The 26,648-nt window shown below is 49.5% G+C and overlaps 1 protein-coding gene across 3 annotated transcripts; it reads right to left on the minus strand.

Annotated features, from left to right (window-relative positions):
- Positions 1 to 1,929: 1,929 nt before the first annotated feature.
- Positions 1,930 to 26,648, minus strand: ZNF384 (zinc finger protein 384). 3 transcript variants are annotated; one of them, XM_049772015.1, is made up of 11 exons: positions 25,912 to 26,648; positions 14,973 to 15,043; positions 14,111 to 14,348; positions 13,767 to 13,814; positions 13,169 to 13,535; positions 12,213 to 12,305; positions 8,307 to 8,531; positions 7,378 to 7,560; positions 5,958 to 6,036; positions 4,326 to 4,484; positions 1,930 to 2,373 (listed from the first exon to the last, which is right to left on the minus strand). In XM_049772015.1, the coding sequence occupies exons 2-11, from the start codon at positions 15,036 to 15,038 to the stop codon at positions 1,975 to 1,977; spliced, it is 1,857 nt and encodes a 618-aa protein (XP_049627972.1). In that variant the 5' UTR covers positions 15,039 to 15,043; positions 25,912 to 26,648; the 3' UTR covers positions 1,930 to 1,974. The 3 variants fall into 3 exon arrangements, with proteins under 3 accessions (XP_049627972.1, XP_049627970.1, XP_049627971.1); XM_049772013.1 differs by lacking the exon at positions 12,213 to 12,305 and having other exon boundaries at positions 25,912 to 26,645; XM_049772014.1 differs by lacking the exons at positions 7,378 to 7,560; positions 12,213 to 12,305 and having other exon boundaries at positions 25,912 to 26,645.

Consider the following 26,648-nt stretch of genomic DNA (forward strand, 5'->3'; position numbering starts at 1 on the left):
TAGTTTAGGTAAGCATCATTTGGTAAAGATGATCCACTTACCCAGTAGTCCCACTGAGGGCAGATGTGGGAGCTTTGTCATCATCTTCTCCGTGCTTCAAGGTTTCTAATACTCAAAAATAAATTTTGGGAGCTGATCTCATCCAGTTTCCAAAAGTAGGTGATACTGCCCTCGCCCCCTAGGGGGCGTCTATGTACTGGCATCAAGAAAGTATTTTTATGGAGGACTTTTTTTTTAAGGCGTATAAACGACATAGGTCAAATAAATCTGGGGACCACTGATATAATCTCTTCCCTTTAAAGTGGAAGCATTTACACACCAATGCTGATGGAAGATCTGGGGTTTAACCCCACATTTCCTGTTTTACAACTCAGCACACTGTCCTGAATCATTGTTCCAATCTTGGTGATGGTTTCCCACTCCTGGTCACTCTAGTCTAGTGTCTAGTGTTTGAGCTCCAGTTCCCTGAAGGAATGTATTACAAACTAGAATGAGCTTGAAGCCACTGGTACTCATATAGGTCCTTTGAATAGACACCGTCCCACCTCTTTGACCGAGCCTCGCTCTTCTGTCCACACAAATGAAATCTTGCTCTCACATGATCCCCAGGACAGCGAATGCAGAGCCCCACAACCCCAGATCTCACATCAAAGCCCTCTTATGGTTGAACATCCAGCCTCAACAGCACCTCGTCATATAGCACTCATTCCTCACATACACACATTGGAATAAAACCGTCAACTGTCCTTAAACATCTCCCCGAAAAGCTTTTTCCCAGGCTCACATCAGCAGCTCCAACTGCCTCCAATCCTTTTACATGAATTTATTTCTATACAATGTTCTAAAAACACCCCCTTTGTTTGTACAGAAGGTTTTTTTTTTTTTTTCATTTTAAATTGCTTTCCAACAACTAGTTTCCTGGTTGCTCTTTTTTTTTCCTTTTCGCTTTTTGTCTGAAATCTATCATGATTAAAAAAAAAAAAAAAAGAACAAAATAAAATAAAAATGCCATTGGCCAGAAGACAGGGTGGGGGGGAAAAAGACAAAAATAAACATCAAATATGAAAATTCTCAGAGATAATGCATTTATAAACACAGAAATGGTTACAACAAAGATGGCCGTGATGAGTGGGCATATATATATTTATATATATTTATATATAAATCCAAGTCCGGCAACTGACCATGGCACCTCGGGAGCTAAGTCCAGTCCTCGTGTTTGCCCTGAACTCTCCCTTCTGTGTGGGGCTTCAGAAAGAACTAAAAGATTCCCCTGGCTCCCTACTCCCTAGGTTTAGGGATAGGGAGAGAGAGTCAACAGGGCTGTGGTGGGCAGGAAAGGGGAAAGGCTTCAAGAAAAACTAAAAGCCCTCCTTGTGAAGCTACCCCTTGACCATCTGGCAATCTCAGCCCTTGGCCCTCACAAATACAGGAGGCCTGAGGATCCACCCAGATCTCCCAGCAACAGGTAAGAAATGAAGTGAGACCATGGAAGGAAAGAAAAATGGCTCCCTAGGACTAGGGTGTGGGGGAAACTGCTATTCTTTCACAGGCAAGATGAGAGCAGGAAGCTGGCTACTCTGAGGGCTCCGTTCTCTGGTATGTGGAAGTGCCAGCCTCTTGTCTTCTCTCAGCCCAAACTTTTGAGGATTATGAGGAGAGGGTCAGTGCCCACACTGGAAGTTTCTATGAGGTCATAGCAAATCCCTCCCCTGAGCACCAAACCCCCATTTAAAAAAAAAAAAAAGCTATGTTTGGGAGGGAGGCGGCTGGAGAGCAGCACCAGCTCAACCTCTCACCGCCGACTAGGAGGGCTGAGGTTTCTTCTGAAGAGCTGAGAATCAGGATGGTGTCTCATGAAGGCTGTGGCCAAGGCCCATGGAGAAGGAGTCAAGGCCTGTGGAAGATGACCTTTCCCGCGGAAGGAACTGGAGCTCCTCTCCCCTCTTCCAGGGCGTGCGTTAGCACAGGTCTCTAGGAGCTGGCCAGGTGCTCCACCTGGATGGTGCTGGTGGTGACGGTGAGACAGATGTCCTTATGGTGCTCCGCCGTCTTGTATGGGGTCAGGTCAAAGGAACACGGGGGTGGAGGGTTGGGGTTACTGTCCCCACCACCCCCACCTTGGGGGGCTGCCCCAGGGGACTGGAAGTGCGGTGGCTGTGGTGGCTGTGGCGGCTGCTGCTGCTGCTGTTGCTGTTGCTGCTGCTGCTGCTGCTGTGAGGCCTGTGAGGCCTGAGCTTGAGCCTGGGCTTGGGCTTGAGCTTGGGCCTGAGCTTGAGCCTGGGCCACCGCTGCCGCTGCTGCCGCCGCCTGCACTTGCTGCTGGAGATCAGGAGGGTTGTGTTTGCGCATATGTTTCATAAGGTACGTTTCCTAAAGAAGATGGGGCAGGAATTAAAGGGTGAGTGAGAGAGAAGAGCTTACTTATAACCGGCAGCCTTTGCTCTTTGTTTGCTGACCAGAAGAGTCACTCCAGGGCCAGGGGCACATTCTCCAGAAGGGACACGTCTTAAGATGGACACAGGGGCAGAAAAGGAGATGGAGAACCTTGACTGCAGTGTGGCCATTCTCTGGCACAAGGAGAACCCTCATTTTCTCAGATATCTTTTTTTTTTTTTTTTTTTTTTTTTGGTTTTTGGGCCACACCCGTTTGACGCTCAGGGTTTACTCCTGGCTATGCGCTCAGAAATTGCCCCTGGCTTGGGGGGACCATATGGGACGCCGGGGGATCGAACCGCGGTCCGTTCCTTGGCTAGCACTTGCAAGGCAGACACCTTACCTCTAGCACCACCTTCCCGGCCCCATCAGATATCTTTTAAAACAGCACTTTTTTTGTTTTTGTTTTTGTTTTCCATCCAGGGGTGTCAGGATTACTCCTGGCTCTGTGCTCTGAAATCACCCCGGCTGGCTCGGGGGACCATATGGGATGCCAGGAATCAAACCACTGTCCGTCCTGGGTTGGCTGTGTGCAAGGCAAATGGCCTGCCGCTTTGCTATCTTTCCGGCCCCAATAGATCACATCTTTTTTTTTTTTTTCCTAAATGGTTTTTGGGTCATACCTGGCAGTGCTCAGGGGTTACTTCTGGCTCTGCGCTCAGAAATCGCTCCTGGCAGGCTCAGAGGACCATATGGAATGCTGGAATTCAAACCACTGTCTTTCTGCGTCTAAGGCAAATGCCTTACCGCTGTGCTATCTCTCCCGCTCCCCAATGGATCACATCATTTTTTTGGGGGGGGGCCCGACACCCGTTTGATGCTCAGGGGTTACTCCTTGCTATACGCTCAGAAATCGCCCCTGGCTTGGGGGGACCATTTGGGACACCAGGGGATCGAACCGCGTGGTCCGTCCTACGCTAGCGCCACCTTCCCGGCCCCCTAATGGATCACATCTTAATTAAAATGTTTTCCTCCTCAAATTTCAGGCTGCTGTACTGTTTTAAGTTGACGTAAAGAAGACTGTTCGGCAATCCCTAAAAGCTTAAGGGATCAAGCATTCTGTAAACATCCTCATCCATGGGTCATGGGGTTCATTTAATTTCTGTTCTCGGGGCGGAGAGATAGCACAGCAGCGTTTGCCTTGCAAGCAGCCGACCCAGGTTCGAATTCCGGTGTCCCATATAGTCCCCTGTGCCTGTGCCTGCCGGGAGCTATTTCTGAGCAGATAGCCAGGAATAATCCCTGAGCACTGCCGGGTGTGGCCCAAAAACCAAAAAAAAAATTGTTTTCTCACTTTTTATTTATTTTTTGGGAGGGCCACACCCAGCCATGTATGTCAGAAATTACTGGCTCTGTGTTCAGAAATTACTCCTGGAAGGCTCAGGGACATATGGGATGCCAAGAATAAAACCCAGGTCATCTGTGTATAAGGCAAATGATCTACCACTGTGTTATTGCTTTGGCCTCTCTTTTAAATAATTTTTTTTTTGGGGGGGGGAAGGACATACTTGACGATACTGCACTTAGAAATTACTCCTGGCAGTGCTCAGGATACCATATGGGATGCTGGGGATTGAACCGAGGTCATCCATATACAAGGCAAATGCCCTATTTGCTGTACTATATCACTCTGACCCTGTTCTACTCCTTTGGGGGGTGTTGTGGTATTCTGGGCCATACCCAGTAGCGCTCAGGGCACCACAGGGGGTGCTGGGATAGAAACTGGGTCAGCAGCATGCAAGTTCACTATGACCCCTATTTCTGTTCTCTTGACTGAGTTCAAGCTGGAACTAGGGAAGTAGCAGATTTCCAACATGGATCTTTGTCCGGGAAGTCGGGGTGGAGGGACTTCCAATCTTGTGTGCAGAGAGAGGGCAAGAAGCACTCACCGACGTATATGCCCGACTACAGATGGTGCAGGTGTACACCTTGGCATGCTTCACCGTATGCGTAGATAAGTGCACCTCTAGCGAGGCAGCGTCTGTATACGCCCGATGACAATTGTGGCACTTGAAGGGTTTGTCTTTGTTGTGCTGCCGTCTGTGGGACTGAAAAAATAAGGAGCGATCAGAGGTGTATTGTCCTCTTCCCCCTGCTGCCTCAACCTCTCTGGCACACTAAGATGAGTTTCAGGCTTCCTGGGTTCTGGATCCATCTGAAGGTGCCAGAAACGGTGCCCAGTGAGAAAGAGAGCTCAGGAGCTCCAGGCTAAAGGCAGCACTGGATCCACACAGCAGGCAGCAGCTCCTGAAAATTCCAGTGAACGGCTCTGCCTGGCTCTCAAAGTCAGGCCTGAGAGCTCACTAAGGAAGACCGAGCCTTTCACAGGATCCCACAAGACCAGAACTGTTTTTGTTTGGAACTACACCTGGCAGTGGCTCAGGAATCATTCCTGATGAGGTTCAGGGAACCATATGGGGTGCCAGGGATGGAACCCAGGTCAGCAGTGTGAAAGGCAAGCACCCCACCTGCAGAACTATCACTCTGGCTCCCCACCAAAAGTATTTTCAAATGGATGCCAGAGCAATATTGTAATGGGTAGGATGCTTGCCTGGTGTATGTCAGATCCAGGTTTAATCCCTAGCATCCCATATGGCCAGGTGTGGTCCCCCAAATAATTCAAAACAAAATTATTTTCAAAAAAAGCTCTTCCTTTTCATTTCATTTTCTCATGATTATATAGATATGACCAGCAGGTCATCTACAACAGGTTACAGCTGATGGGAGAACTGTGTCATTTCTTTCTTTCTTTTTCTTTTTTTTGGTTTTTGGGCCACACCCGGCGGTGCTCAGGGGTTACTCCTGGCTGTCTGCTCAGAAATAGCTCCTGGCAGGCACAGGGGGCCATATGGGACACCGGGATTCGAACCAACCACCTTTGGTCCTGGATCGGCTGCTTGCAAGGCAAATGCCGCTGTGCTATCTCTCCGGGCCCCAAACTATGTCATTTTTGAGGAAGCCAGACATTAAAGAAATGTCCACAAATGGAAAATGTCAATCTTCTCAGTTGGGGGTGGTAGTGGTGTTTCATAAATATTGCCATACAATACATTATCATACATGATACATGGAACAGTCTCTCCAGTTTCAGAATATCTAGAAAATGTCATTATTCACCTCAATCAGAGATCGTTAGGCTCCCCAATAATTAGTAAGCATCTGGTTTTGACTCTGGAGAAGCCCATGTCCTCTCTGTTTGTGGACCACACCCAGTAATGCTCGGGACTACTCCTGGCTCCACTCTCAAGAATCTCTCCTGGCAGTACTTAAAAGACCATATGAGTCGCCAGGGAACAAACCAGGGTCGGCAGCAGGAAAAGCCAGTGCCCTCCCCACTATACAATGGCTCCAGCCCCAACGGTGTCCTCTCGAACATAATTCTCTATCTCTCTATTCACATCTGAGTAAATTTCATTCGATAAAAGACTGTTTTTCTTAACCAAGAAAATAGAAAAAAGAGGAAGCATGTAAAGGGATTCCCTACAGTTGAGAAGGCTGCTAGTGGTACTGAGCCCATTTACCTGCAGGTTGGAGAGCTGGGTGAAGGCTTTCTCACACCCGGGGTGTGCACATTTATATGGTCTGTCCCCGGTGTGGATGCTGCACAGAACAAGAAAAGGAACAGGATGTCAGCAAGGCAGGGTGTCTCAGCAAGACCAGCTCCTAAGCAAACCTCAAGGCCGCTCACTTCTGCCTCCTGCAAGACAGTGGCCGCCTCTCTACAGAGGCAGGAGAGCCTGAGAGGGTCATAACCAAGGCACAGGCAGCCCATGACTGGGCAAGACACAGCAGCTCTGACAGTAACCACGCCTCAAGAATGTTCAGAAACACCAGGTGAGCACAGTGGGGAAAAGACACACAAAACACTGCCTCCCAGATCCCTGCCCTTCAGCCAGAAACCAGCCTCTTAGACCCGAGCATTGCTCCCAGAAAGTTCTGCTGTCAAAGAGAGGGAGAGTGATGCTAATTATGGAAAGCCGCCGTGATATTAATAACCCATGGAAACTCCTTGGGGCTTTAGCCACTGCATCCAAGTGACAGGAAATGCCTCATTTGGTGCCAGTTTCACCTCTTCCCCGAAAATTACAGGCCCACATTGGGGCTTGAGAGCCATCTTGGTGACCAAGTGCTTTTCCAGGCCTCGAAGAGAAAATCTTGACGTCTTGTCCCATGAGATCTTTCATGTCCTCTTCACAGAGCAAGATGTCTGCCCGCTCTGAGGGGGATTCTCGCATCCGGAAGCAGCTGGGGTATAAGACCCCTAGATTCCAGTTCCACCTGTGAAGCCACACAGGAGATCATCAGCTCTCCTGATTAGCAAGTTCTCTTTATCATCATTGTCACTCCAGGGTCAAGTGGAGACATCCTTAGGCGGCAGCAGCTCTTTTGTTCTCTAAGTGCCAGCTCTTTCCCATGTGTGACTTGTCTGGTTGGACTTGCAACTCTGGGCATCCCATGAAGCCTGGCTTGTGGCAGAAGGTGTCACTGGGCTAGTTAGTGCCCAGCCAGCAGCTGACATCAGGCCAGGTGCCCTCAAGAGCCAGAGGCTGCATCTTCTCTGTCTGATCCATGCCCCTGCTTTGGCATCAAGGAGAAAATCTTGCAAAACCAGGTGTTCAGGGAAGGAAGCAGGGGAAGAAAAGTTGGCTCTGTGTCCACTAAGTGTCTTCCTCCCCTAGATGGGAAGCCACCATCAACCGATTGCAGGTCCCCCAACACAGCATTGGCCCCAGATGGCATCTGTGGGATGTGTCCACTTGTGTTTCCGATCTTGACGCTTGTCCGTTCTGCCACGTGCCAGTCATGCTCTCCGCCAGCCAGGCCTCTCCTCCAGCCACGTCTCTCCCCCGCCCCCCGCATGCGGGCTGTTGTAAGTGTCCGGGGCGGGGGTGGGGAGGGCATGCCAGCAGGGCAGGGCCGCAGCCCGCCACTCTCCCTTACCGTGTGTGCTGCTGGAGGTGGGAGAGCTGGCGGAAGGCCTTCTGGCAGTAGGAACAGTTGTAGGGCTTGGCCCCCGAGTGGATACGAAGGTGCTGGGCCAGGTAGGAGGTGTTGGCGAAGGTCTTAGAGCAGTGCGGGCACTTGTGGGGCTTGATGGTCTCCGTGTGCAGCTTGGAGTGGATCCTGCCGGAGAGGAGAGGAGGGAAGGGGGAGGGAGGAGGAAGCAGTTCGACAGACACCGGGGGCTCAGCTCTCCGGCTGCTGGGTGAGAATGATGTTGCTTGACTGATGACATTCCCCCTCCTCCCTCCTCCCGAACCCTCTCCGGTCTGGAGAGGCTCACGCAGAGGACACTCAGAGAGAGCCAGGTCCGTGCTGATCTTAAGTCGATGGGCTAGGATGGCAGTGAGATGATGGCGAGCTGCAACCCGCAGCTCCTGGTAGGTAGCCTTAAAAGCATTCCGTGTGTCTCGGCAAGGCCCGGCAACCCTTGGCTAGTGGCTATGGTCACACACTCACCACAGCCATACCCTGCTTCCAAACAGTAATCTGAACCAACACAATACCGCCTGTGCCCGGGGGTCTGAAGTTGAAGGCACACCTTAGCTCTGAACTGAGGCTGGGAGTAAAAGCAGGGCCTGCTCTGCAGAAGATTTCCAAGCACAGACACAAAGAGAAACCACAGATAGCGTTCCACACTTTGGGCCTGAAGACCAGTTTTCCAGGCCCCACTTCACCCCTATTGGCCCCCTACGCTTGCCCCCCCCCCACCAACTGCTAGGATAAAGAAGAGTTTATTTTCCACAGTACAAGGGAGAGAATAGTTGAGGCTCCCGAATAGCAAGGGCAAAACACACAAAGGAGAAGAGAGAGAGAGAGAGAAAAGCAGCAGGGCTCGGAGGGGGCAGTGGAGGCAGGAGCAGCCTTACCGGGTGTGCTGTTGGAGGTGAGAGAGCTGGCGGAAGGATTTCTCACAGAAGTTACAGTTGTAGGGCTTGGCCCCCGAGTGGATGCGGATGTGCTGGGCCAGGTAGGAGCTGTTGGCGAAGGTCTTGGAACAATGCGGGCACTTGTGGGGCTTGGTCTCCGTGTGGGACTTGGAGTGGATCTGCATCTCCGACTTGGAGTAGAATGTCAGTGAGCACATCCGGCACCTGGGCCAAGCAGGCACGGGTTAGACCCTCTCGCCACTGAGAAGGCCTGGCTGAACCCTCTCCCCACCCACCACACCAACCCTCGTGGCAGAGAAGCCAATCTATCTGAGTTCTCGCCTATGCCAGTGGCAAGGAGACCCTCTTAGGAGAAGGGTCTCTATTTTGTCCTCGGAAGCTTCAGACACAGCCCAGCACACCAGCCATCATAAAGGTCTGCTGAATGACTGGATGATGCTCTCAGAGAGAGCAAGAATTCCCCACAGGGGAGGGAAATCAGATTTTGGGCTGAGCATGGATTGCAGGCAACAAGGAATATCGGCTAACTTCAGGTTCAAACTCGCCAAAGAATCCTGTTTCTCTATTTCCCACGGACTTTGCCTTCAGGACAAACCAACTAAGTTCCCTAGAATGACTTTCCTCTAGTCTCCTCAGAGTATTGCTTGCAGTAGAAGAGTTTCTATTTACTTTTCTGCCGGTAACTTCTAGAGGGACTGGGGTGTGAAAGTGTCAGAATGACATTTATGTCAGGCCTCCCCACTGCCTCCTGAGGTTTCACCGGCTACTCCCACCTCATTAGACCCACTTTCAAAGGAAACTATAAGAAGTAGGCTGTATCCCCAACAAAGGTTTGGGACTTGCAGAAACACTGAGCTTCCGTGCTAAACCTCCCCTTTCCCCTAGCAATGGAGTCAATAATATACTGTAGGTTGGTATCAATGGCATCTGAATGTACTTTTTCACTCATCCCCAGGGCTGCTAATCCTCCTTCCTGCTTCTGCCCCACAACAAAGAAGTGGCTCTGCATCTCTGACTTTGAGTAGAATGTTAACAAGGCACCTGAGAGGGAGAAGCCAGAACTATTCAGCGTTTATTGAGTAAAAATGTGTTGTTCTATGTGCACAGGAACCCTACAATTTTTTTTTTTTGGCCTAGTAGAGAGGGCAAGTCCCTCACCGCTAGGTCCCCCCTCAATTTATCATCACATAGATGAGGTAGGTGTGGGAGCTACGAGGGGCATAGGCATAGATCATCCCTGAAATTGTTCTGATCCCAGAAGAACTGTCATTGAAATCAGAGAGAACAAAAAAGACTACAGAGAGCTCTGAGTTCAGGCCAGTGATGAGCGACAAAAATATTGACATGCGTGAGATCCAGGGTTGATCCCCAGCACCAAAAACCACCAAAGAAAACAATGAAGTTCATGGGGGAAAAATTTCCTCTATGAGTAGCTACAGAGCAGCTAAAATTCCCACCACTGAGGCCACATCCAATTTCCCTAGCCAGGCAGGAACCCAGAAAGAAGCCTGATGGCATTTACCAGGCCCTGGCTGCTACCTGGGAGGCCAGTCACTGCAGAGGGTCAGGAATGGTGACCGTAAGGTGTCCAGGACACACACAGTCAGTGCCAGTCTAGCTACCTGGACTCTGCTGAGGCCTCAGTTATAGTCCTGCTCATCTATGCAAACCTCAACTCCAAGGCCTGTAGAACGGGAAGGTAAGTATGTTGATTTACACGCTCGGATGGCCAAAGATAAGCAAGCAAAGGGTGCGCTAATGGAATTGCATGTTAACTGCACCCATGCTAACAGATGTGAACTTGCTCCTCTAGCCTCATGCAAAGATCACAAACAAGGCATTTTTCTGTCACCTGGAGAGCTGTCTACTGAAGTTCAAAATAATGGCCTATGACTACTGAAATTTCTCAACATGAGTAACCAGACCCTCTCCCCATTGTACCCCATTTATGGAATTGCTAAAAGGAAACAAGCAACACAGAAAGAAAACTTTTCATCAGTGTCTCCAACCATAACAGACCACAGAACTTTAACTCCCAGAGCCGGCACAGAATGAAATGCTCACAAAACACTCCAACAAAGAAGATAATCTATACTGAGTGCTGCTGTTAATGGGCTGGACTTGGCCCGCACTGACCAGGCATCACACATTATTTCTACTCATCCCAACAGCTCAGCAGGTCCGACCCCAGTATTCCAGAGGAGCACAGCATTTAAGTGCTTTGCCAGAGGGCAGCTCTACACCACCTAGTTCCCCACCAAAGTCAGGCAAAGGCCCAGAATATGCAGCCGCTGACCACACCAAGGGTAACCGACTCGGAAGGGCTGAACTTCCAGTCGTTCCAACCCTGCAATTGTATGAAACTTATTAAAAGGAAAAGTCCTAGGGGCCGGAGAGATAGCATGGAGGTAAGGCGCTTGCCTTTCATGCAGAAGGTCATCAGTTCAAATCCCAGAGTCCCATATGGTCCCCCGTGCCTGCCAGGAGCAATTTCTGAGCATGGAGCCAGGAATAACCCCTGAGCACTGCCAGGTGTGACCCAAAAACAACAACAAAAAAAAAAAAAAAAAAAGGAAAAGTCCTTTCATGCAAAGTGTTGGCTGGGTGCCTGAGAAGAAATCCAACTTTGGAGCACTGTAGCAGTGGGCAGGGAGCATCAAAGGAGCACCCTGGGTCACTGGGTGCATCACTCCAGGGGTACCCTTCCATAAGTGGCACACCCCCTTGGAGACACGCAATGCAGTGACCTTTGCTACAATGACCGCTTTGAGTCATCCTACCATTTCTTTCCCGAAATGGCTTAAAAACCAATTCAAATCACATTTTCCTCTCCAAACATTGACTATGGTTCCTATGTACAGTTTACACTCAGGAACAAAGTGCCAGCAAAAGACACCCTCCCCAGCCCCCACAACTCACAGGCGTGGACTAATAGACGTGAACTACATACATAAACTGAGGTGGGTCAGACCTTCCGGTAATTCAAAAAACACCCCTGTAACTTTTCAAAGAAATCCTGTTCACCCTGAACACAAATCAGTACATCTCACACCTCAGACTCCTTTTCAGCAACCCAGGCAAGGAGCCTATTGCGTCCTAAGAGCTACGAAAGTCAAGTTTGGATCATGCATGCGTGTGTGAGACCCTGGGCTCTCAGCCTCCAGAACGCGCACACTAAAATCCAATTCTACTCCGTGAAAACCGTGAGGGTGGTTTAAGATCCCATCTCAGTTCCCTGCCACAGCATCAGTTACCTCTCCCCACACACAGGGCCTGGGAAATCCAGCAACAGTGTCCCTGTGGGTCCAGGGTAGATCAAAGGCACCTTGTCCACATGCATGGCCCCACAGAGCACTCAATGGAGCTCATCAGAGTGGCCGGCCTCCCTGTATGCAAATATCCACAAGTCCAAATTCCTACAAAGTCCATTTTAAGTCTATAAAATGATTCGTGCAAAAAAAAAAAATGCCTTTAAATGAATCAAACTGATCAAGTACCTTCATAATATGAACTTATGTAAACATTTTTTTCCAGGAGACTTTTATTGTATAAAGTGGGAGGACACCTGCAATAATAAAGCTGCGACGAACTTTTAGATGATGAGCTGCAATTCTGCAGTGCTCAATACTTTCTGCACAGCAACACTCCCCACCATGCTCACGGACAAAGAGGGACTCAAACACCTGTGGTGGTTGTGGCTACTCTCTTTGGCACAAGGTGTACAGCAGAAACAAAAGATGAGTGATAAAAGCTAGTCTAGTTCTTAATCTCTTCCAACCTTTGCCATCTCCTACATACTCCCAACGACTGAGGGGCAGACACAGAATTCTCCCCATTTTGCAGATGAGGAAACTGAGGCCCAGAGAGGGGGGAGAAAGGACTTGCCCAGGGTCACACAGCAAATTCGTGGTGGAGCCGGGAACTGAATCCATGAGCCCAAGGCTCTGTCCATTTCCTGTGGCGCAGTTCCCTTCGCTCCTAAAATGGGAACAACATGGCCCATCTCGGTACACTAAGGACAGATCCCATCTCCCAGCCATGCACACCTGCCCCTGTCCGTGTCAGAGCTATGACAGTGGGCAACCCAAGCTGATGGCTGGGCACAAACTTCCCAAACCCGGAAGGGCCCCTTGATATAGTTCAAAGGAATTCAGAGAGATCCAAGGTGCCAGGGGTCAGAAATGGGCTTAGGGCGTTATTCCTGTGTGGTACCACATGCAAATATGCATCTAATGCTGGATGGCAATCTACGGCTTCGAAGGAGTGGAGACCCAGAATCACTCCCAGGGATGAGAAAGTGAGCGAACAGTCGGTGTCAAAGTGTCTATTCCACAGAGGGAAAAGGAAGGGGTCCGAAATCCTCCCACAGCCTCAACCATGCAGGGTCAGGCCCGAGAGCCAATATGTGGAACTGGAGGGGGAGGGGGTTCGGATCCGGGGCTGCTTGGGTAGATGTGTCAGGAAGACGATGGAAAAGGGAGAAAGGAGGCGACAAAGGATCCAGAGACTGATGTCTCGAACCCCACCCAAAGCCTTAGGACAAGCAAGAAACTTGGTTGTTCAAAGACAAAAGTCAATGCTGACAAACCCCACCAAAAGGAAGGGGTAAAATGGGGCGGCAAAGAAAAAAAAAAGAAAAAGAAAAGGGGGCGGCACTAGAGAAGTGACCCTGCACGCCTGTCCCTCCACACAACACAACACAGCATAGCATGGCACAACACCTGACATGCAAACAGACGTGAGGCGGAGCGTGAGGAGCCGAGCAGGGGCCAGGGTGGGCCACCCTGGGTGAAGGTGGTTTCGAGGTGAGCCACCTGGGCCAGCCTGGCCCTGAGCCTTACCTGTAGGTCTTGCCGTCCTTCTGGTGGTCGTCGTCATCCTCCGGGGAGAGGACATAAGGGTCGTTCATCTCCGGTAGCCCCGACTCCAGCATCCGCTTCTTTTTGCGACCACGAGGGGGCTTGGGAGCCACATTGGTAACTGTGCCACCGCCGCCACCACCACCTCCACCACCTCCGCCACCACCTCCACCACCTTCCTCCGTGAGGGTGGAGGCAACCTTCTTGGAGAGGTCTGGGACCACCTGCAGGGCTTGTGAGCCCGGGGGGAGGGCTGAGACAATCATGGGAGCCGAAATGGGGAAGGTCTGAGCTGATGAGGCGGTGGTCACAAGGGAGCCTGAGGGGGACGTGATTACCAAACCAGGACCTAGGATGGGAGAGAAACTAAATGGCATCAAGCTGTCTGTAGAGCCTCATCACTTCCCCAGAATCACTGTCCCTGAACCCCACCCTGCCCCGCCTCGGACCTCCCCCAGCTCAGAGTATGGAGGGAGAAAGAGAGTTTGATAGAGAGACAAGAGAGAGGAAACCCCAAACCCTGAAGATACAGAACACTCTCCTAGCCCCCCACCCCAAGTCTAGTAATAGTGAGATTTACCCCGCGATTGACTCCCTTCTCTTCTCCACCTCTGAGAACACGAGACTCCTTGATTCAGAGAAGGAAAGAATGTCACCTCCTCAAAGGTAGGGACCACATCTTCTATTTCTTTATATCCCCCACAATGCCTAGTGCATTGCGAGGAACATGCATGATAGGCTCAAAACATTGCTATATGCGTAAGGCACGACAGGCACTTGCTCAAAACGCTGATGGAGGGAATCAAGCACACAGCCCGCGCTCCCTCCCCCTCCAGCTCCCTGCAGTCCACAGCACCCTCTAGCCTGGGGCACTGATCGTGGAAGATCAATACCTCAGTTCGGGAGAAAGGCAGAGTCGCTCACCTGCTGTCATCAGGCCACTGGACGGCACGGGGACCACAGTGATGTTCTGCGTAACAGACGCCTGGCTATGTGGGGTCAGCTGGTCGGACTTGGACTCAGTGTCCATGCTGATGCCCGAAGGCAGGGACACTGAGGCAGGCACTGTCAGCAGGGTGGGGTAGTGGGGTGGAGCCAGCCCGCAGCCCTTCTCTGGCAATAGCTGATCCTTCATCTTGTTGATAAACATCGTGTTTTCAATCTAGAAGAGAAGGGGAGGAGAATGGGCTTCTCAGGGAGAGGAGGGTCTGGCCATTTCCCTACATCCTTTGTGCCGTCTGACCTCTCTGGAATGACAAGACCCAGGTTGTTCCTACAGGCATGCCTCTAAGACACTGCAGGGTCGGCTCCAGACCACTGCCACAGAGCAAACGTCATCATGAGACAGTGAGGGACACCATTTCTATGGCTGCCTAGAGCATGTCCAAGTCACAGTTACTGCGTCTGTGGTCCACTATATGTGCAACTGCAATGCTAGGTCTGAGGGGGGAAAATGTACATACCTCACTTCAAATGTGTTTTAGGGCTTAAAAGGGCTAACCGCTGAATGTTCCATGAGTGGGAATCTTTTGCTGGTACAGAGTCTTGTAAAATAGCAATTTATCTGCGAGGAGCAGTAAAGCGGAGAGCCAGCAAGCCAGGTGTGCCTACATCTTTGGGCTTACAGATCGAAGCCAAGAGAGAAATTCTACAAAACTGTCCCCTGCGGGAGGCGGCTGGGCTAGCACATGGTGGGTCTGGCTCCACTTTCCACAGGGCTGGAACTTCCTACTCAGAATCAGAAGAGGACACCACGGAGTCAAGCAGAAAGACAAGCACCACCTACCTGTCCTGAGACTGTGGGGATAGAAGGCCAGAAGTACGGGTTAGAATTGAAGTGAGATTCTTCCATTCTACCTGAAGAAAGAGAGAGAGACCACAGGGCACTCAGCACTGAGTTGGAAGCAGGGGTGGCGAGGGAGACAGGGCGGCGGGAACCTGACTGCAGCTGAGGCTTGCGAAGCAAGACCTGGGCTAAAGCGACAGTACAGCGGGGAGGGTGCCTGCCTTGCACGCAGCTGACCCAGATTTGATCCACGGCATCCCATTTGGTCTTGTGAGCCCTACTAAGAGTGATCCCTGAGCACAGAACCAAGAGTAAACCCTGAATACTGTTGGGTGTGGCCCAAAACCCAATCCTCCAAAAAAGAAAAAGAGAGCCGAGCACCCGTCGTTAGTTTTTTTTAGTCAAAACCACTTGGCATTGGCTTCCCAGCCAGCCAGAGTTGAGTCTGGTGAAGAGATGGGCAAAGAATTTCCACATTAGGGGGCTGGAGCAATACACAACAGGTAGGTGTTTGCTTTGCACACGCTTGACCTGGGTTCAATTCTGGAATCCCATATGGTCCCCTGAGCCTGCCAGAAGTAATTTCTGAGTGCAAAGCCAAGCTTTGCTGCTGGGTGTGGCCCAAAAACTAACCCCCCACCCCAAAAAATGTTTAGAATTCCCTCTCTGTGTCCAAAGAGAGTACAGCAGGGAAGGTGCTTGCTTTGCACAAAGCCGATCCTTGATCCCCTGCACTCCATCCCCAGCTCTATCAGGAGTCATCGCTAAAAGCAGAACCAGGAGAAAGCCCTGGGCACTACTGGGTTTAACCCAAAAACAAGAGTTCCTGCCAACATATCTATAGTTTTGTGGAGCCTGAAAAGATTCTGGGACAGAATACAAGTCCCAGGGAATAGTTAAAGAACAAAGTTGGCAAGATTAGTGAGATCAAAGGGTTTGTTCTGATCACAAGAAACTACCTGGGTAGTTTGGGACTTTGAGACTGTATCCCAGAGTCCTAGACCATCCAAGGTATTGCAGTGGGTACCAAGCATCTTGGAGTGACTCAGTTTCAAAAAAGAATCTAGGGGCCGGAGTGATAGCATAGTGCTAGGGCGTTTGCCTTGCATACTTCCTACCCGGATTTGATCGGGGTACTGACGAGTAACCCACCCCTCAGTGCCACTGGGTGTGGCCCCAAAACAAAAAATAAATAAATAAAAATAAAAAGAGAATACAAAGGGTAAGGAGCTTGCTTTGCATGCAGCTGACCCACGCTGAATCAGCTGCATGATCCAGCACCACCCGAGTGATCCCTGAGTAGAGTCAGGAATAAGGACTAACCTGGGTATGGCTCAAATAACAGTGGGGTGGGGGTGGGGGACATACAGTCAGGTAGAGAGTTGAAAGGACTAGCACAAGCCCTGCATGCAAGGAGGCAGCTTCAGGCCCCAGCAATCCCCAGCACAGCACGTGGTCTTCCGAACACAGCTGGGAGAGAGTCCCACCTACCAGCAGAGAGTTGCACCTGAGCACCAGCTGAGTGTGGCCCCAAACCAAAATCCAGCAATTTAATCAAAGAAAGAAAATCAAAATTTCTTTTCTTCTACAGCACCAGAAGCTTCCCAGATTTCTAACCCAGCACAGGGCCCGGGAGAGCCAGAGACACAGAGACTTGGCACTCCCTGGGTATGGGACTCCTACTTTGCCTTTCTCAAATGCTTTTGTGTTCTTCACTGGACAAGACTACAAAATAAACTTTGGAGTGAGTGAGAGGCCAGAACAGTGACCTTCTCAGAACCATGTGGGGAAAGGATAAGGAGAATAGAAGCCCCAACACTTGTTTCATCCTGATTTCTGCCCCTCCATCACTTCTTCTAGCAGGGCTGAATCAGCAGGACGTCTGTCAAGAGCAGCTTCCCCAAATCCAAGGGGCAGCAGAGGCCTCAATGGACTGAGCACATGCTTTGTGGGCAGGAGGTCGGGGTTCAGTTCCCAGAACCCTGTATGATCCCCAACACTGTCTGAAGTAACCCCCTGAGCACTGAGTCAGGGCTAGACGCTGAGCAACTCTGGGTATGACTCAAACAAACAAGACAAAAAAGGAGTGAGCGAGCAAGTGAGCAAGAGATAGAACAAGAGAGAGAGTGTGAAAGAGAGAGTCTGCTAGAGAGGCAATGGGGGGCAGGGATGGGAGATGGGAGAGAAACTGGGGATACCGGTACTGGGAAATGAACACTGGTAAAGGGATGGGTGTCGGAACATTATATGACTGAAACTCAGCTTTCAACAACTTTTTAAACTCTGTTTCATGGGGATTTAATCATATAAATAAATAAACCACCACCACCCCCCAAAAAGGAAGAAAAATAAATACATACATACATAAATACATAAATAAATAAGTAAAACCAAAACTTACTCCACCAAATCCCTGTCTAGGAAAGTCTGGTGAAGCAACATGACTGGCGGAACAGGGAACAGGGAAAAACTAGAAAAGAAACTATCAGCTGGTGGTGCCTCCCTGAATCCACAGCAACCTAGCTTCAGGTGAGGAAGCCCCTGAAGGGCCTGCTGAAAGCCAAAAATGCTCCAAGGTAGACAGCAGAGATGATAAGAGCTGAAGAGGAGCCAAGGCAAAGAGCTAGGCTTCCAGCTGCCAGTAAAGAAACAGGAAAGATGTCCCGCAGGGGAATCCAAAACAGCCACACAGTCTACTCCTGTCCTCACAGTCTCATCACTATTCTTGGTTTTATTAAAACAGTCAGTTTTCGGGGGCCAGAGCAGTGGTGCAAGCGGTAGGGCATTTGCCTTGCACGTCCTAACCTAAGACGGACCGCGCGGTTCGATTCCCCGGCATCCCATATGGTCCCCCAAGCCAGGAGCAATTTCTAAGCACATAGCCAGGAATAATCCCTGAGTGTCACCGGGTGTGGCCCAAAGAAAAAGAAAAGAAAAGAAAAATAAATGGAAAAGTCATTCTGTGCCCATCTGGGTTCTTCAGAGGTTAGTCAAACCATCAAATAACCATTAGGGGACCAGAGCGGCGGCACAGCAGTAAGGTGTTTGCCTTGCACATCCTAACCTAGGACAGACCTCGAGGTTTGATCCCCGCGTCCCATATGGTCCCCCAAACCAGGAGCGATTTCTGATGCATAGCCAGGAGTAATCCCTGAGTGTCACCGGGTGTGGCCCAAAAACCAAACAAACAAACAAACAAAAATAAAAACGTGGGGCCGGCGAGGTGGCGCTAGAGGTAAGGTGTCTGCCTTGCAAGCGCTAGCCAAGGAAAGGACCACGGTTCGATCCCCCGGTGTCCCATATAGTCCCCCCAAGCCAGGGGCAATTTCTGAGCGCGTAGCTAGGAGTAACCCCTGAGCATCTAACAGGTGTGGCCCGAAAAACCAAAAAAAAAAAATAAAATAAAAACGGCCAAGTTTCATTCATAACGTGGAGAAACAAAACTGCACTTCAGCTTTTTTTTTTTTTTTTCACTGAGAAGGAGCAAAGGAGAGGTAAGGAAAGCCTCAAGTCAGATACTGACAGTTGTGCACAAGGGCTCAAGGTAAAGGACTGGATCCTGAGCCATTGTATGAGTGCTTGCCCTGCACACAGCCAACTCAGGTTTGATTCCGAAATCCCATATGGTACTCAAGCACCGCCAAGCGTAATTCCTACATGTAGAGTCAGGAGTATCCCTGAGCATCACTGAGTGTAGCCCAAAACCACCAAAAAATTTTACAAGGAGTAAAGGAGGAGCTGGAGCAATAGCACAACAGTAGGCCATTTGCCTTGCACGTGGGTGACTCAGAATGGACCTGGGTCCAATCCCTGGTGTCCCATATGGTCCCCCAAGCCAAGAGCGATTTCTGAGCGTATAGCCAGGAGTAACCCTGAACGTCACTGGGTGTGGCCCAAAATAAATAAATAAATAGATAAATAAAAAGAGTAAAGGATTTAAGACCAATACCAGGCAACTTCTGCTCCTCATTTATAAAACAGTGAAAGCAGCCCAGCCCAGATCAGCCAGCTAACCTGTTTCATTCCAGCAATTTCTAGTGCAGCCTCAGGTTCCGCCTTAGGCAAGAGTAATCAAGACTAAATCAGATCATGGCTAAAGAAGATCTAATATCACCAAGCTTTGAAATGCCCAGCTCAAAGTCAGGTATCAGCAATGGGAGCCTGTGAGGATGGAGGGGTCCTAGTCTCTCTCACACAGCCTCCTTAAACGAGCAATTCCACTGAACTGAAGGGTAGTGTGGTCTGTACACAGTGGTTATAAAAATATTGCTGGGGGAGCCAAAGCAGTAGCACAGCTATAGGACATTTGCCCAGCAAGTGGCTAGATTCAATCTCTGCCATCCCATACAGACCTGAGTCTGCCAGGAGTAATCCCTGAGCAGAGCCAGGATTAAGTATTGAGCTGGGTATAGCCCAGAAACACAACCCCCCAAAAAATAGTGTGAGGAACAGAACCCAAGCTGGGTAAAATGAGATTGACACAAATGGTGATAGCATGGAGGTAGGGCATTTGCCATGCGTGCAGAAGGATGGTGGTTCGAATCCTGACATCCCATATGATTCCCCAAGCTTGCCAGGAGTGATTTCTGGGTGTAGAGCCAGAAGTAACCCCTGAGCGCTGTCGGATGTGATCCCCCCCCAAAAAAAATGGTGATCTATGGTGGAAATAAGGGGGAGAGCGGCGAGAGAGATAATGGTAGGGAACTTGCCCTGTATGCAGCCAATCAACCCAGGTTTAATCCTCTGCATTCCCTTTGGTCCCCTGAGCACTGCCAGGAGTAATTCCTGAGTGAAGAGCCAGGAGGTACCCTTAAGCATCATCAGGTGTGTCCTCTTGCCCTTCCCAAAGAAATAAAAGTAGAGAAGAAGGTAGAGAAAAGAAAAGATGTAATACAACTTATCCCCTGCTTGAGAGTCAAGGAAGTAAACGAGTTCCGATGTGAAAACTGAGGAGGAACTGAGAGTCTGAAAGTAAGAAATGCCCGAGACCATTCCTGTGAAGATGCACCCACTCTGCAAAATGATCCCACCCCATTATAAGGTCCAACAAGGGGTTCTGGTAGAGTTCCCTGGAAATATTCCCTGGAGTAAAAGGAAAGGACGTACAAAGGGATGTGGCAGGCTGCTCTGGCGGTCATCCTGCACCATGAGCAGTCAGTCACTGTCCTCAATGCTCCCCTTCTCAGTCCCTCAGACGATCCCATCATCCGACCCATACAGCCATTCTCTCAAGCAATATGTAACTCCCACATGTGAAAGAGGGAAACTGATGCCAAGTCAAACAAGAAATAACTGCACCGAGATACCAAGGGACAAGTCTAGGGCAGGGCTCAGCCAAGACCACACAAAGGTCCAAACTCATCTGGGAACTAACACTTGGGAAAGTAGCTGGCTGTCCTTTACACACTTCCTGGTAAACGATGGTTCTGAAGGCAGCAAAAGGCTGCACAAAAGTCTGCTCTCCCACACTATCCACAGCCACTAAGAGCAGAATTAGGAGTCTAGGAAAAGAAAGGTATCGGATAGGCTGAAGAGAGGCCCCTGTTTCCTAGGACATCCACATCAGCCCTGTTTTGCTTTGTCGGGGAGCGGGGGGGGGGGGGGGGGGGGGGGGCGGGGGGGGTAGGGGGAGAATCCTTACATCCATGCCCACACAGGGGATACTCTGTGTTCAGTGAAGCTCAGAGGAAAATACATACAGTACCAGGAATCAAACCTGGGTGTCCCGCAAGCAAAGCTCACACTCAAATGGTTGAACCATCTCTCCAGCCCTGTTTTGGTTCTTAAAGAGGACATAGCTGAAGATCAGAACTACTATTGAGGTCCTAGGCCAAACCACACCTGGCATGCAGGGCTCCTGAAGATTGCCCCAAAGTGGGACAGGTGGAAACTACCCTTCAACCAACCAAAAGCAGTAGCAGCTGGCAACGTGGTACCGAGAAATACCATACCACCATTAAAACTCATGATCAGGGAGACAGCACAGTGGTGTCTTGCCTTGCAGAAGATCAACTTAGGTTTGATCCTGGCACCCCATATACCTGTCCCCTAAACCTGCCAGCAGTGATTCCTAACTACAAAGTCAAGAATAAGGGCCCGGAGAGATAGCACAGCAGCGTTTGCCTTGCAAGCAGCCGATCCAGGACCAAAGGTGGTTGGTTCGAATCCCGGTGTCCCATATGGTCCCCCGTGCCTGCCAGGAGCTATTTCTGAGCAGACAGCCAGGAGTAACCCCTGAGCACTGCCGGGTGTGACCCAAAAAAACAAAACAAAAAAACAAAAAAAAAAAAAAAAAAAAACAAAAAAAAAACAAAACAAAGAATAAACCCAGACACTGCCAGGCATAGCCCAAAACAACAGAAAAAAAAAAAATAAAACCAATCCTGGGTTGGAGTGATACCACAGTGGGTAGGGAGTTTGCCTTGCACGTTGCCTATCCAGGACTAACCCAGGTTCGATGCCTGGCATCCCAGATGGTCCCTGGAGCCTGCCAGGAGTGATTTCTTTTTTTCTGTTTGTTTTTGTTTTTGGGCCACACCCGGCGGTGCTCAGGGGTTACTCCTGGCTGTCTGCTCAGAAATAGCTCCTGGCAGGCACAGGGGACCATATGGGACACCAGGATTCGAACCAACCACCTTTGGTCCTGGATCAGCTGCTTGCAAGGCAAACACCACTGTGCTATCTCTCCGGGCCCAGTTTACTGAGTTTTTACTACTTGTCTGGGAACTCAAGATTGCCAAGCCATTGGTGCAGCCAAGTTGGGGAGAGCATCCCACACACTGGAGAAGGAACAGAGGCTTTGTACACTGCAGCCAGGTTTCAATCTCAGGGACTGAGACCATATTCTCCATCGAGGACCCCAGGGAATGAACCCTGTGCACTAGTCCAGGAATAAACTCACCTGCACCACCAGACCAACAATTTTGGTCCAAAACCGAACCTCAAACTCAAAGAAGCCCAGTGATATTAAGAGAAAACAGGGGCCGGGTAGGTGGCGCTGGAGGTAAGGTGTCTGCCTTGCAAGCGCTAGCCAAGGAAGGACCGCGGTTCGATCCCCCGGCGTCCCATATGGTCCCCCCAAGCCAGGGGCGATTTCTGAGCACATAGCCAGGAGTAACCCCTGAGCGTCAAATGGGTGTGGCCCAAAAAACCAAAAAAAAAAAAAAAAAAAAAAAGAGAAAACATCATGTTGATGCCAAGGTCCAATTATGCTAATCAGGCCCTTTGTGTGTTTTGTTTTAGTTTCTTTTAGACCACACCTGGCTGCCACACCTCAGCATTCAGAAATCACTCCTTGCAGGCCTGAGGGAATATCTGAGATGCCAGGGATCAAACCCAGGTCAGCTGTGTGCAAGGCAAATACCTACCCACTGTGCTATGGCTCCAGCCGCAACAACCCCTCTTTTTTTTTATTAAATCAGGAAAGGAGCCGAAGTGACAGTACTGTGGGAGGGCAGTCACCTTGCACAAAGCAGACCTGGGTTTGATCCCAGGCATACCACATGGTCCTTTGAGCCTGGTCAAGAGTGATTCCTGAGTGCAGAGCCAGGAGCAACCCTTAAGCATTGCCAATTGTGGCTTAAAAAAAAAAAGAAAAAAGAAAACTCAACCAACAAACCAAACAAACAAACAAATAGACTGAGAAGGGGAAGGTTTCATTCTAGCTCCAAAGCACAAAGGAGGAGGAAAGAACTGGGTGGAAAGAACGTTGAAGACCAAAAATCTAGGATCTAATTGTTATGTTTTGTTTTTGTGGTTTTTGGGTCACACCCGGCAGTGCTCAGGGGTTATTCCTGGCTCCATGCTCAGAAATTGCTCCTGGCAGGCACAGGGGACCATATGGAACGCTGGGATTCGAACTGATGACCTTCTGCATGAAAGGCAAACGTATTACCTTCATGCTATCTCTCCGGCCCCTAGGATCTAATTGTATCCCCACCATTGCCCCGTCTTTAAATGGTCTCTTCAAAAAAAAAAAAAAAAAAGAGGGTTGGGGCTAGAGAGATAGCATGGAGTTAAGGCATTTGCCTGGCATGCAGAAGGATGGTGGTTCGAATCCCGGCATCTCATATGGTCCCCTGAGCCTGCCAGGAATGATTTCTGAGCATAAAGCCAGGAGTAGCTCCTGAGCGCTGCTGAGTGTGACCCCCCCCCAAAAAAAGAGAGAGAGGGTTAGTATTAAGGTGGACAGTACATTTCTTTCAGGAGGTTTAAGAAATGATATATTCCTTTTATAATCAAAAGAAATCATGGGACCGGAGAGATAGCATGGAGGTAAGGCGTTTGCCTTTCATGCAGAAGGATGGTAGTTCAAATCCCGGCATCCCATGTGGTCCCCCATGCCGGCCAGGAGCGATTTCTGAGCGTGGAGCCAGGAGTGACCTCATAGCGTTCCGGGTGTGACCCAAAAACCAAAACCAAAAACAAAAACAAAAAAAACTAGGAGACACTGAGGAAGTGAAGATAAAAGATAAAGTCATTTCCAGAAAATACACTGTGGGGCTGAAGAGATAGCATGGAGATAAGGTGTTTGCCTTACATACAGAAGGATGGTGGAATCCTGGCATTCCAAATGGTCCCCCAAGCCTGCCGGGGCGATTTCTGAGAGTAGAGCCTGGAGTGGCCCCTCAGCGCTGCCGGGTGTGACCCAAAAACCAAAAAAAAAAACAAAAAAAAAAAACAAAACAAAACAGAAAATACACCGGGAGGAATGGACCCATGGGCATTCACCTATCCTTCTACAGTGCAAGCCATGGTCCAGCTATCAAGTAATAAAGGGTCCACAGGCTCCCACAGGTGGCTTGAGCAGACTTGGTAAAATTCATCACCTCCTTCCCAGCATCACCTTTTACTGCTTCTTCAAATAAAGTGTGATTTCCTTTTTTCTCAAACAAGTAACACTCTATAAAAACAATCAACTTTTGGGGCCGGAGAGATAGCGCAGCAGTAGGGCATTTGCCTTAGACGCTGAAGGATGGTGGTTCGAATCCTGGCATTCTATATGGTCCCCCAGAGCCTGCCAGGAGCAAAGGAACGATTTCTGAGCGTAGAGCCAGGAGTAACCCCTGAGCAGGGCCGGGTGTGACCCAAAAATCAAAAAAAAAAAAAAAAAAATCAACTTTTGACAAATCCAGATATCTTTGGACCAACCAAATTCCATAGCTAGAAACAGGAAAGTAGGATCCAAGATTACTGGAATCTAATCATAAATCCTCTATCATTGAATGACTGAATTACTTAAATCTTTGCTTAGCTTCTCTTTGGAACCTGTGGTCAAGGGATGGAAAAGGCACAAGAAAGCAAAAACAAAAACAAAAAAAGGTGCTCAAAGTGCTACTAAAAGGAAGACAGAAATGCTTCCAATTGATGAGAACTATTAATGACGATTAGTGGCAATTATATAAAGACCACATAATTACAAAGAAACTAACCCAAAATATCAGATCTATAGCCTCTAGCTTTGTACTCATCCAGGATAAAAATAACAAGAGATGAAAAGATTGAAAGAGAGACAAGAACAAATCAACTCAAGATTGTCCCACAGAGCTGGGACCTTCCATCCACTGGGAAAACACACTTCAGAACACACCACTGTGAAAGGCTGCAGTATCACTGAATGTCTTGAAGTAAAGAAACACGTAAGAAAAACACACACACACACACACATAAGAAGACTGTTTCTGGGGCCAGAGTGATAGCACAGCAGTAGGGTGTCTGCCTTGCACATAGAAAACCCGGGATGGATCTGGGTTCAATCCCTGGCATCCTATATGGTTCTCCAAGCCTGCTAGGAGCAATTTCTGAGTGCAGAGCCATAAGTAACCCCTGAGCATCACCAGGTGTGGCCCAAAAGCAAAAAAATGAAAAAAGAAGACTGTTCCTTCAGGAAAATAACCTTTACCGTTATTTCAGGAAAGTAACATTTTGTCTGAGGCCCTAAGAACATCCAAGAAGGACCACCCATTCCAATAGACTTTCAACTCAGGGGAGGGTCCGCTTCCCAAATAACTCAGAAAAGTATTGTTCCCATTGTACAGGCCCAAACATACCAAAAAAGACCACACCAGCACCATACAGCTGACAAGTTGGGCCTAGACATTACTAAAAGTCAAGATAAGACCAGCAGAGTGACTCCTGCCTATTCCACTAAAAAGGATTTTGTGACCAGGCGGGGAATGAGCAAGGCTGGGGTTGGGGGTATTTGCACCTAATATTTAATCACCAACTTGGTTCAGAAACCTGGAGGTAAATGATACAGCTAACAAATCAGTGTGGTTCTTCGGAGCCACCTCTCAGATAGCACACTGTACTCTCCAAATCTGTGGGCCAGAGACTCGGTCATTTTCAGACTACTGCCAGCCTCAGACTTGGAATTCTGCCAAAGCTCCTACTCAGGTCCCTTTCATCCACTTTGCTTCCAACAACCCACGGTCTGATTTTGCCTAGAGAGTTCACCCTACCACCTCAGTTTCCAAGAACCCTGTATCACAGAACCAATAATGAGGACAGACCCACTGCTAAAACAGCAATGCTAAGGCATGCACACACACCATCTACCCTCAACTCAACAGACTGGATCCCAATACAGAAAAGAAACTCAGTGCCACCAGGGTTGCCCACATGCCTCCCAGGCAGATGAGACTTCTGTGAACAGAATGCCACATTAGCCAGGGAGCTTTATTTGAGCATTTTTAACTTCATCCTTCAGCAGGAGCAGAAGGTAATGAGTAAAGCACCAACTTTTTACACACAAACTTCCTGGACAACCTCATGTGGTAAAGGGGAAAGTTTTGGTTTTCCCACCCACAGCAAACACCAGTACTGCATCCACTCTAACTTGAAGAAAATTTGGTGCCACTGACCAAAGGCAGCCCATTTCGATGAGGGCCCCATTTCTCGCCCACAACCCACAAAAGCCATTCACTCAAAATCGTCTTACCCTCTCTCTCTCTTCCTCCTGTCGTCTTATTCCTTCTCCTTTCCAGGGCTCCTGAACTTTCTGTAAACAAATGTTCTGGGTTACAGGGGCCAGTAAGGGCGTGGGCAACCAGACAAACAGTGAAGAACTTCTGGAATTCTTGGGACTTTCAGCAGGTCTTGGAAAGCAGGCAGGTAGGCATGCAGGCCAGGCCCCACAATCAACACAATCCAAAGGTACACACGGGAGGGTCAGATCTGGGGTGTGCAGGGAGGGTCACCCTCTGCGTGGATGCAAGGGCAAATCAATTCAATTCCCAGAAACTAAGATGTAGAACTCTGATCGCCAAGATTTCAGGGGTCCGCTTCTGAGCTCAGCCAACCTAAATCCTCATTCCCCAGGGCCACAAGTCAGGGGGCCCCCCAAGGGTCAGAAGGCATTAAGAGTCTGAAGAAGTATAGGATCCCCGCCCCCTTTGAGGAGGCGCTCAGAAGGCAGTAATAAAATCTAGGGGGGCTGCTGCACCAGCTTGGGGTGTCAGGCCCAGTGCCAGCTAGTTAAGTTCAGGCCCAGCCACTTCCTCTGGCCTTCCCCCCTACTTCTATCTACTACTGGGCACTTGGCTGCTGCCTTTTACAGGCCAAGGCCCTGCAACAAGAAAATCCCTCCCTCGCCTGCACAGGGAGAGGGAAAGGGGGACTGCCTCTCAATAAAGGGGGGGGACCCCAGCTGTCCCCCCTAAAAAAAAAACTCCTTCC

The sequence above is a fragment of the Suncus etruscus genome, chromosome 4 (assembly GCF_024139225.1).
Source record: "Suncus etruscus isolate mSunEtr1 chromosome 4, mSunEtr1.pri.cur, whole genome shotgun sequence".
Taxonomy (NCBI): Eukaryota; Metazoa; Chordata; class Mammalia; order Eulipotyphla; family Soricidae; genus Suncus; species Suncus etruscus.